This window comes from Aegilops tauschii, chromosome 2, assembly GCF_002575655.3.
Source record: "Aegilops tauschii subsp. strangulata cultivar AL8/78 chromosome 2, Aet v6.0, whole genome shotgun sequence".
In the NCBI taxonomy this organism is placed as follows: Eukaryota; Viridiplantae; Streptophyta; class Magnoliopsida; order Poales; family Poaceae; genus Aegilops; species Aegilops tauschii.
Genome location: NC_053036.3, coordinates 432,675,177 through 432,685,470, shown reverse-complemented (window position 1 = coordinate 432,685,470; position 10,294 = coordinate 432,675,177). Strand labels below are relative to the sequence as shown.

Genomic DNA, 10,294 nt, shown 5'->3' with positions numbered 1-10,294 from the left:
CACTCCTCCTCCACGCGCGGCCGTGCCCGCCGCCGGCAGGCCGTCCTGGCCACTGGCCTCGCCCTGCAGCGCTCCCTGCGGGCGAGCGCCCGCTCCTGGCGCCCGGTAGCCCGACCCGCTAAGGCCCTGGCCCAATGACAGATGGGGCCCATGCCCCAAAACATTTTTAGATAAAAAATAATAAAATAAAAATAAATTTAATTAGTTAATTAATTAACTAAATTAATTAAGTTAATTAATCCTATTTAATTAATTTAATTAACATGTTAGTTTAATTAAACAGTAATTAGTTTAACCTAAACCCTAATTAACCTAACAATGTATGACAGGTGGGTCCCACTGGGCCCACACGTCAGTTTGACCAGTCAACACCTCTGTTGACTGCTGATGTCATGCCGATGTCATGATGACGTCAGCAAACACTATTCTGGATAATGTTGGATTAAATTAATTAAATAAATTCTAAAAATGATTTAAAACTTTAGAAAATCATATAAAATAAACCGTAGCTCAGATGAAAATACTTTCTACAGGAAAGTTGCTCAGAACAACGAGACGAATCCGGATACGCAGCCCGTTCGTCTGCCACACATCCCTAACCTATCGAACTCGCAACTTTCCCCCTCCGGTTCATCTGTCCAAAAACGCAAAACACCGGGGATACTTTTCCGGATGTTTCCCCCCTTCGCCGGTATCACCTACTACCGCGATTGGGCACACCTAGCATCACGCTTTGTCATGTCATGCATCGTCATGCATTTGTTTGCATTGTATTTATTGTTTCTTCCCCCTCTTCTCTCGCTAGACACCGAGACCGACGCCGCTGCTACCCAGTACGACTACGGTGTTGACGACCCCTCCTTCTTGCCAGAGCAATCAGGCAAGCCCCCCCTTGATCACCAGATATCGCCTATTCTTCTCTATACTGCTTGCATTAGAGTAGTGTAGGCTGTTACTGCTTTCCGTTAATCCTATACTGCTGCATAGCCTGTCCTTGCTACTACTGTTGTTACCTTTACCTGCAATCCTACATGCTTAGTATAGGATGCTAGTATTCCATCTGTGGCCCTACATTCTTGTCCGTCTGCCTTGCTATACTATCGGGCCGTGATCACTCGGGAGGTGATCACGGGTATATACTTATATACTTTACATGATACCTGTGGTGACTAAAGTCGGGTCGGCTCGTAGGAGTACCCGCAAGTGGATCTTTGTGGCGGAGCGACAGGGCAGGTTGAAACCACCTAGGCGAGAGGTGGGCCTGGCCCTGGTCGGCGTTCGCGGTTACTTCAAAATAACACGCTTAACGAGATCTTGGTATTTGATCTGAGTCTGGCCACTGGCCTATATGCACTAACCAACTACGCGGGAACAGTTATGGGCACTCGACGTCGTGGTATCAGCCGAAGCCTTCGTGACGTCAGCGACTGAGCGGAGCGCGCCGGATTGGACTGGAACGCCTGCTAGGCTAGGTCTGCTTCCGGCCGCGTACGCAACGTGCAGGTGTGCAATGGGCGATGGGCCCAGACCCCTGCGCGCATAGGATTTAGACCGGCGTGCTGACCTCTCTGTTGTGCCTAGGTGGGGCTGCGACGTGTTGATCTTCCGCGGCCGGGCATGACCCAGAAAAGTGTGTCCGGCCAAATGGGATCGAACGTGTTGGGTTATGTGGTGCACCCCTGCAGGGAAGTTTATCTATTCGAATAGCCGTGATCTTCGGTAACATGACGACTTGGAGTTGTACCTTGACCTTATGACAACTAGAACCGGATACTTAATAAAACACACCCTTTCAAGTGCCAGATAAAACCCGGTGATCGCTCTCTAACAGGGCGACGAGGAGGGGATCGCCGGGTAGGATTATGCTATGCGATGCTACTTGATGAACTTCAATCTACTCTCTTCTACATGCTACAAGATGAAGGCGGCCAGAAGCGTAGTCTTCGACAGGACTAGCTATCCCCCTCTTATTCCGGCATTCTGCAGTTCAGTCCACCGATATGGCCCCTTTACACATATACCCATGCATATGTAGTGTAGCTCCTTGCTTGCGAGTACTTTGGATGAGTACTCACGGTTGCTTTTCTTCCTCTTTTCCCCCTCCCTTCTACCTGGTTGTCGCAACCAGATGCCGGAGCCCAGGAGCCAGACGCCACCGTCGACGACGACTCCTACTACACCGGAGGTGCCTACTACTACGTGCAGCCTGCTGACGACGACCAGGAGTAGTTAGGAGGATCCCAGGCAGGAGGCCTGCGCCTCTTTCGATCTGTATCCCAGTTTGTGCTAGCCATCTTTTGGCAACTTGTTTAACTTATGTCTGTACTCAGATATTGTTGCTTCCGCTGACTCGTCTATGATCGAGCACTTGTATTCGAGCCCTCGAGGCCCCTGGCTTGTATTATGATGCTTGTATGACATATTTATGTTTTAGAGTTGTGTTGTGATATCTTCCCGTGAGTCTCTGATCTTGATCGTACACGTTTGCGTGCATGATTAGTGTACGATTGAATCGGGGGCGTCACAATTCTTGCATATTATAAAAAGGTGCAATTTTTGTGTAAATTGTGTGAATATTTTTTTATTTGTTTTGATTTCTTTTTCTTTTTTATTTATAGGTAATACTAATGCTACTAATATATTCCTTTTAAAAAGCTTCTTTTTTGCGTAAGTTTCACTATATTATATGCTTATTCTTGTATATTATATATGTTCCACTAACTGTAACTCTGAATTTTTGACTGAACCTGAAGATTATCGGTATTACTCTTAATTCCTAAAGGAATAAGCTATACTATCAGTGTTACTACATGAGGTTGAGCTTCTGTGTTTAGAATAAAAATTCGCAGTGAAATTTGAATGTGTATAGTTAGCATGGTCAGGATACAAAGCTAACTAGCCTACAACGTAGCCATCTAGAGCTACCTCATGAGGATGCGTACGTCTGGATATCGAGCTGGTAACTAGCCTAAAAAAAAGTGACTGGCCCAAGTATAATTTTCAGTCAACTTACATCTATCTGGTCCCTTTCTTAAAAAAAAATTTCTTGTAAGACAGTCTAAAAAAAGTGATTTTAAAACTCTTTTATAAGACTACTAAAATTTAAGTGTTGCAATAGATATATCTTAGTTTAGGTCTCAACTCTTCTCAAAAGTTAAGGTACACAAGGTGTACACTACTTTCCTGCTTCGTTGATATCAATGAAATGGGGGGCCACATGCGGCCCTATTTCTCTAAAACACACACACAAGGCCACATACGTCTTCCACACGGGTCGTTCTTTCCGCCCACCCTCCCCGTCAACAGTCGGCGTTACTGATCTACCCTACCCTCGCAAGTGTGAGGCCTCCCTCTCCTTTCATCTGCAGCTTCGGTGATGCGAGGGTGCGAGGATCCCAGAGCTTCGATCCGGTGAGGTAGGGTTAGGAATAAATTTACGCTTTATCTTCATTTGACAGTGGCGAGACGATGGTGTCGCCGTTGGCGTGGAATAAGGTGTCCCGCCCCACAATCTTCCGGGTGATGCTTCTTCGTGTCGCCTGGAGGCATGTGGAAGATGGTGCATTATCTCTAGATTTGGTTCTTCGAGTATGATGTTTTCTTCTGCAGGGTTGTCTTAGTCGAGCTGTCCTACGGAGCAGACAACATGGTTGTACGTCTTGGTCCTCCATCTCCAGTTCCGATCGATGGAGGTTGGCCAGCCTTGGCTTTGTTGGGGAGCGTGTGAGAGTAGTCTTCCCCGACTCTGTCTGTGGGAACCGAGGAGTTCGGTCCTCTCAGATGTTTTCTACTCAGGGCGGCAATTTTTCTACATAGATTGCGCTAGTCGGTGTTTTCTGGTTTACATCGATGGCTTCCCAACCGTTGCTTCTAGAAGCTCTTGGGTGTAAACAAGTTTGCTCTACTGAGACGAAAGCCCAGAGACGGCAACGACTTTGTCCACTACGGATCACCGCTGGATGCAGGATAAAGAAGACTCCAGCACCCAAGTAATTTGGATTTCTTTTCCAATTTCTACGAAAGTGTATTTGTAAGGGTTTGTACTACTTGATATATGGACTTTGGACTTTTCGCAAAGAAAATTGTATACAAGACTACAAGCGTTGCTTCCAGTTTTTCTAAATAGAATTCTTCAGTTCATCGGGTATGCTTATGCTACGTCTGAATCAAGATACAGAAAACAGCGGGCCACAGGCTAACAAAACCTATCAGCAAGAAAGATAGAGGCGGCGGACAAATAAGAGAGGAGAAGAAATAGAACTCACATCAATAGCTGATGATTTTGTCTTCCGCAGATCAACTACTGTTCTTTCATAGTTTCATGAGCGGGGAGCCTCTTTATGTTGACACCGACGCAAGTACTGCAAGATGCAAACCTACTAGCCTTTCTAAGGGAATGTAAATGAATGGAATCATGGCACCACTATTGGCATCAAGTCCGTGCACACACTTTAGCATAACACTTTCACTTCCTCGATGCCGTCCCACATGCCGTTTTATGCTGTGAAAGATGAAGGTAACATTTCCACTTCCTCGATATCGTCCCACATGCCGTTTTATGCCCAAACAAAATAGCATAGAAACCACTAGTTTGGGGAGACCAACCAAAGATACAAGCACAGAGGTGAACAATTAAAGAACAATACATAGATTAAGAACAAGCAAAATAAAGTCAATGCATAATGTATTTCCATCCACAATTGACTGCAACAAGAAAAGGATTGGCACCACATCCACATGGTCACAATGTATGGCAAGGCATAATGTATGTCATGGTTGAAAAGCTCCGACCAATGAATTATAGCAACACAGGGAAAATAACAAAAGAACATTATATGTTACACTTAGAATCACTTTTTGCTGACAAAAAAACCAGCTCACTGTCATCAAGCCAAAGCCTCTTGCGGACACATCGCATTCCGTTCTTCACATCTACCAGTGAAACAAGCGCTGCACAATACCGAAAGGAAGTATTAACTTCAACACAGTAATATCAATTTTTTAGCGAGAATCGTACATTTTTATAAGAAGATTGACCACAGTTGAGAAGTTCCGTCAGCTAGTAATGGTCAAAACTACGGTGAAGAAGGATGCGTTGTTTTGCCATGCGTTTTTTGGTTACCTTGGCTTTCTTCTTCTTTTTCTTTTCAATGTATTCCATGATCTCCTGTTGCCGCTCAAGAGTTTCCTGCAAAGCCTGCATAAACACATGAAAGCATGTTTTAAGGCAAAGTAACACATGATGGTAATGGAATTAACATGACAACACAGAAGCCTCGGTATTGTGCACTAAGAAATTGCTTTTCACCAAGGTGGAAAAGACGTTACCTTGTTGGTCCGTGCAAGTTCCTCTTCCAATGCAGCGACACGGCTGGTTGCAGCCTTCAGCAGCTCCTCCTTATCCGCCGGCATTTCTGCTTGCTTTGCAAGGAGTGCAATGATCTTCTCCTCAAGATCAGCAAAGCGCTTTGCAGAGACTGTGTATTCAGCCTCCGTCGACATCTTGGATTGCTGCTGCGCCTGAGTTTTCGGTGTGCCTTGGGCTCCTATGGCAGCACCAATCACCTTCCTGGGCATGTTACGGCTCAGACGGAGCATCGTCGCAATGCTCATCACAAGGGCCATGATGCCGCCCATCATTGGTGGATTGGATGCATTAGAGACGTTTGCCACAGCTGGTGAAGAGGGCCAGTATGTCAGTGGAATGGTACACGGAGTAGCAGTGCTGTGTCAAAAGATTTTCAGGGTGGAGAGGTGGTATTAACCTTTAGTGAGGGCAAGATTATCATCTGTTAACCCATGGCTCTTGCATATGGCATCTATGGCCTTCTCAACCATTGGAACATCACAGGAATATGGTGATCCTGGGTTCTGACATTTTTTTATAATAACAATTGTAAGTGAAATTTGAGTATACACATCATAGGCGATAAATTTATCTGAGCATTAAGTTTAGGACCAGTTTGTGCCTTAATCTGGGAGACGAAACTAGAGAAGCCACCTAAGTTCAGATATTGAGCCTAAAAGATTGTACTTCTAGTTTCATTCACGCGAGACGAGGTATTTGCACGCTTTGACACTAACTAAATCACTGATAGTTCTCAAATCAGTGAAGAAACATGACTTACAGGAAACAATGCAGGAAGAAGCTCCTCATGAACAGGCGACAGTTGAGGATGCTCAATTTGGGCACGTGCCGGGTTCCTCCATTCATCTTGTCCGTTCAAAGGATCTTGCTTCTTCATTTTACAAAAATCAAAATCTGATGGATAAATACTACTATTTCCGAATGCATTGACAAATATGTTAATGTGACTATGTCCTAGTGAAAGAATATCTTTTTCTCACTACCTTCGTGTAAACGGTGTTATCTGCACAAATCATTTTCTCCCCGGCATCAAGAGATTCCAGATTGAGCTTTCCACACCTCCCGGCACCACTATGAACCATCTTCACATCAAAGTATTTAGAAAGCACGAAGTTAGTTCCTTGTCCTCTGTAATTTGATGCTCTATTCTAGGATAACATGTGAGGCCAAAGGATCAGATTGGAGTTTACCTTCATGACTTCAGGATTCTTCCATGGTCCTTTGTCAGCCTTCATGCAGCCACCTTGGCACTGGCAGGTTCCACCAAAAAACTCTGGCAGCTCACTGAATAACAGAAATATATGCGCAATTATTGTACCATTATAAGTAGCTTATGAGTTTAATAATGTTGATAAACCATAAATACAAATTAGAGATTTACTTCTCACCTGGCATCGATCACCTCGAGAAGCTTACTCTGGTACTTGTTACCCAATACCTAAAGAAATGCACAATTCAGGAAACAGTCCTTTAACTGAACACAAGATAAATAGAATCATAGCTACAGAACAAAATTAACAGAGACATAAACTTGCATGAATCTTTGCGGTGGTCTTTGGGTCAAGGAAGCTCTTAATTGTGCTCCAGAGAAGTCGAAACCCTTGGCCTGCATTAATGATGAACATCCGGCACAGCGTCTGGTACAAGAAATGTATAACCGACGCAATGAGCACTTGCTAGACAAAATCCAGCACAAACTAGTCACGTAAGCGTGATGAATTGTCTGTCATCCGTTTTGGATTACCTCTGGGTAGTTATCACCATCAATCTTCTGAAGCTGACCGATGAGATCTCTTGCAGCTTTGCTAAATTGTTTCATCCCCTGAAAATGTGATTCATCTCAATAAGCCATAGTGAAACTGCAACAGTCGGACTAATCCATGAACTTGTTTAGATACGTACGACTCCTTGCACATCAAGAATGGTAGTGCTCTGATCAATGTGGCGCTTGGCAGCTACTGAGCAAGCTGGAAACTTATCAGCAAAGTTCTTCTCAAACTCCTTGACATGGTTCTTGACGAAACGTTCCATTGTGGTAACCTGCATCAGCTTAGTGACATCGATCTGTCCGAGCCGTTCAATGTAGACGGGCCTTCCTTCCTTGTCCACTCCATGGTAGCCTTGAGGGTAGCATTCTGCGACCTTATCAGCTTCTTCGAATTCAAAACCCTGACAAGAGATTTAGGATAAAAAATGTGATATTTGTATCCTTCAGTCTAAATGGGATTAATTAAAACAGAGTTTAATATCACAAACTATATAGTAGCTATAATTACCTCAAGAAGGGTATCTGTGCCGAACTCCTTTCTCCACTGCAGCATATCAGACCACATCTGCTTTGCCTTCTCAACATCAAACTTTCTTGCCTTTAGAAACCTACACCATCACAACATTCAGTAACGCTGTTCAAAATGAAAAGTGCAGTTATGTAACATGGTGTGCCATTATATCGGATAAAATACCTAAGCATCATGTGGTAGTCATCGTGCTGCGATGGTAGAAGCTCTTCGAGCACAAGAAGCTGACGGAAGGCATCAACAGCCTGCACCTCCTCAGGGTCGCGCTCGTCCTCGATTGAAATGGACATCACCTTGCTGCTCCTCCTCCCCTTCTTCATGGAATGCCTCAGTTTTTGTGAGGCGTTCATCGCCTTTTTCTTCAGTGACACAATCATTGCTTTCTTTTCATCTTCTGAGTATTCCACATTGGATTTCCTCTTATCTTCATAATGTGTATCTAAGGCTGCTAGCGTCATATTACATTAGTTGATTCTGTGTAGTTTCATAGACTAAATTCTGGTTTTGAAGAATCATGTTGCTTTTCCATGACCAAGTAGAAAGCATAAACTAATATGCCACAAGAAATAATAAGAGGGAATACACTGAGAAGAAAATACCACACATTCTTTTTATAATACTATCATTATCATGTTATAATACTATTGCACTTTATTCAACATGAAAATGCTTAACAGTGATGTGTATTCTCACCAGAGCTTAGATGGTGCTCGGGAGGTCCTGACAGGACTTCTGCCATGTCTGGTATGCCCTATCTGGACCTGATCAGATACGATAGCTTTGATAAAATATTTATGCATAATAATATTTGCAGGACAGTAACAAAAAGTGCGGAACAATAATTTTCTGCGGCCTGATGCAATGTCAAATAAAACAAAAATATCCATTAGCAGGGAAATTTCACTTTGTGCATGTTCCCCAATTCTAACTAGAATGTGCCGTGCAATAAAAGAACATATATCCGTGTCCCCGCTTCTCCTTAAACAGCAGCGCCATCACGCTCTTTAAAATGGTAAGAAACGGAGAAAATAATTAACGTAGCTATAGGCATCCCTGTCAATAGTGTTCTCTAGCTGTTACAAGGGCACATTCAAAACAAACACTAATAAAGATGAGCCATCAGCCGGGCTCCTTTATCTGACAAAAAACTCCCAAATTCTCCTTCGTCGGACAAAAAATTCCAAAATTTCACAATTCATGCATGAAAATGCTTTTAAGTCACCACCTGGCCTGATATTTGCAGAACTCTTTGTGGGGCTGAAAAGAAAATTAAAAGTGTGGAAGCAGATGACGCGATCCCAAATACGGACACACACACAGAAATTTTCGGCAATGTATGAGACGGTTCTCATCAGAAATATAAACGCAGGAATAGTAAAGGCCGAGCAAAGATTACATATAGCGGCAACACTCGGATGCAATCGGATCACCGCATACCAAAGAAGGAAGAGAAAGAACCCAAGAACCGGAGCAGAGCAGATCAGAAGAACAGGTTCCTGATTGATTTCCACTCGAAAGGATAACAGAATAACAGAGCTGCACGGCAGGCTTACCTCCGGGCGGGAGGCTGCAGGAGGAGAGGGGATGGGAGGGGAGGGAGATGGAGAGGGGGAATGGAGGGGAAGGGGGAGGGCGTTAAGAATAGACTTTGGTGGGTGGTGGCGGGAACTCGCCGCGAGGGGCGCACGCCAATTAGGAGAGGGCCGCACGATGACAGTAGGAGGAAGCCGGCGATGGGTGGTGTTGACGAAGGACGGGGCATGATCAGGCTGCCAAATCCAAAAAAATTAAATTATGTTATTACTTCTCCGTTCTGGAGTCCTGTAATTAGAAGTAGTACGCTCTAAAAAAACGACGGGACATGGCGCAAGCCTCAATTACTTCTTTAAAAAATAAATTGAGAGAAACTTTCGATCTATTTTTAAACCTAATTTCGATCTATTGATACAGTACAAAGAAAATTGTAGGTAACAAAAACTACAAAGAGGTTCATGAACCACCTAGCGATAACAATAGGCACTGCAGCAAGCGGTTGTTATTGCCCCTCCCTCACCGGAGCCGGACAAATCTTAGTGTAGTAGACAGTCGAGAAGTCGTCGTGTTAAGCCCCACAGAACCAGCCACCAGAGCAACAACCATCGTTGATGAAGAAAGTCGTAGATCACCCTGCAAAAAAAGTTGTGGATCGGAATGATCAAACCTGTAAACACTCAAACGAAAACGAACGAATACCAGATCCAAACAGATCCATCGAAGGCCGACATCGGCCGAGTCATACGAGATCCGTGATCCGTCTCAAACGTATCTATAATTTATGACAGATTCATCCTATATTTACATCATTTATTTATGTTTTTGGCACAATATTTGTTTGGACTAACCTATTAATCTATTGCCTGTCTACCTTGTCTTCTATGGTCTTACTGTTGGGGAACGTAGTAATTTAAAATTTTTCCTACGCACACGCAAGATCATGGTGATGCATAGCAACGAGAGGGGAGAGTGTTGTCCACGTACCCTCGTAGACCGACAGCGGAAGCGTTATCACAATGCGGTTGATGTAGTCGTACGTCTTCACGATTCGACCGATCAAGTACCGAACGTACGGCACCTCCAAGTTCTACACACG

General features: G+C 44.0%; 1 protein-coding gene across 4 annotated transcripts; it reads right to left on the bottom strand.

Moving 5' to 3' along the window:
- Positions 1 to 4,667: 4,667 nt before the first annotated feature.
- Positions 4,668 to 9,316, bottom strand: LOC109773316 (phosphatidylinositol/phosphatidylcholine transfer protein SFH3). Of its 4 annotated transcripts, none has more exons than XM_045233132.2 (15): positions 9,219 to 9,316; positions 8,359 to 8,426; positions 7,831 to 8,113; positions 7,645 to 7,744; positions 7,271 to 7,537; positions 7,113 to 7,190; positions 6,904 to 7,005; positions 6,757 to 6,806; positions 6,559 to 6,652; positions 6,352 to 6,450; positions 6,129 to 6,239; positions 5,766 to 5,871; positions 5,329 to 5,675; positions 5,123 to 5,197; positions 4,668 to 4,950 (listed from the first exon to the last, which is right to left on the bottom strand). In XM_045233132.2, the coding sequence occupies exons 2-15, from the start codon at positions 8,402 to 8,404 to the stop codon at positions 4,933 to 4,935; spliced, it is 1,776 nt and encodes a 591-aa protein (XP_045089067.1). In that variant the 5' UTR covers positions 8,405 to 8,426; positions 9,219 to 9,316; the 3' UTR covers positions 4,668 to 4,932. The 4 variants fall into 4 exon arrangements, with proteins under 4 accessions (XP_045089067.1, XP_020187602.1, XP_045089069.1 ...); XM_020332013.4 differs by having other exon boundaries at positions 7,831 to 8,110; XM_045233134.1 differs by lacking the exon at positions 9,219 to 9,316 and adding an exon at positions 9,103 to 9,208 and having other exon boundaries at positions 7,831 to 8,110.
- Positions 9,317 to 10,294: the final 978 nt, after the last annotated feature.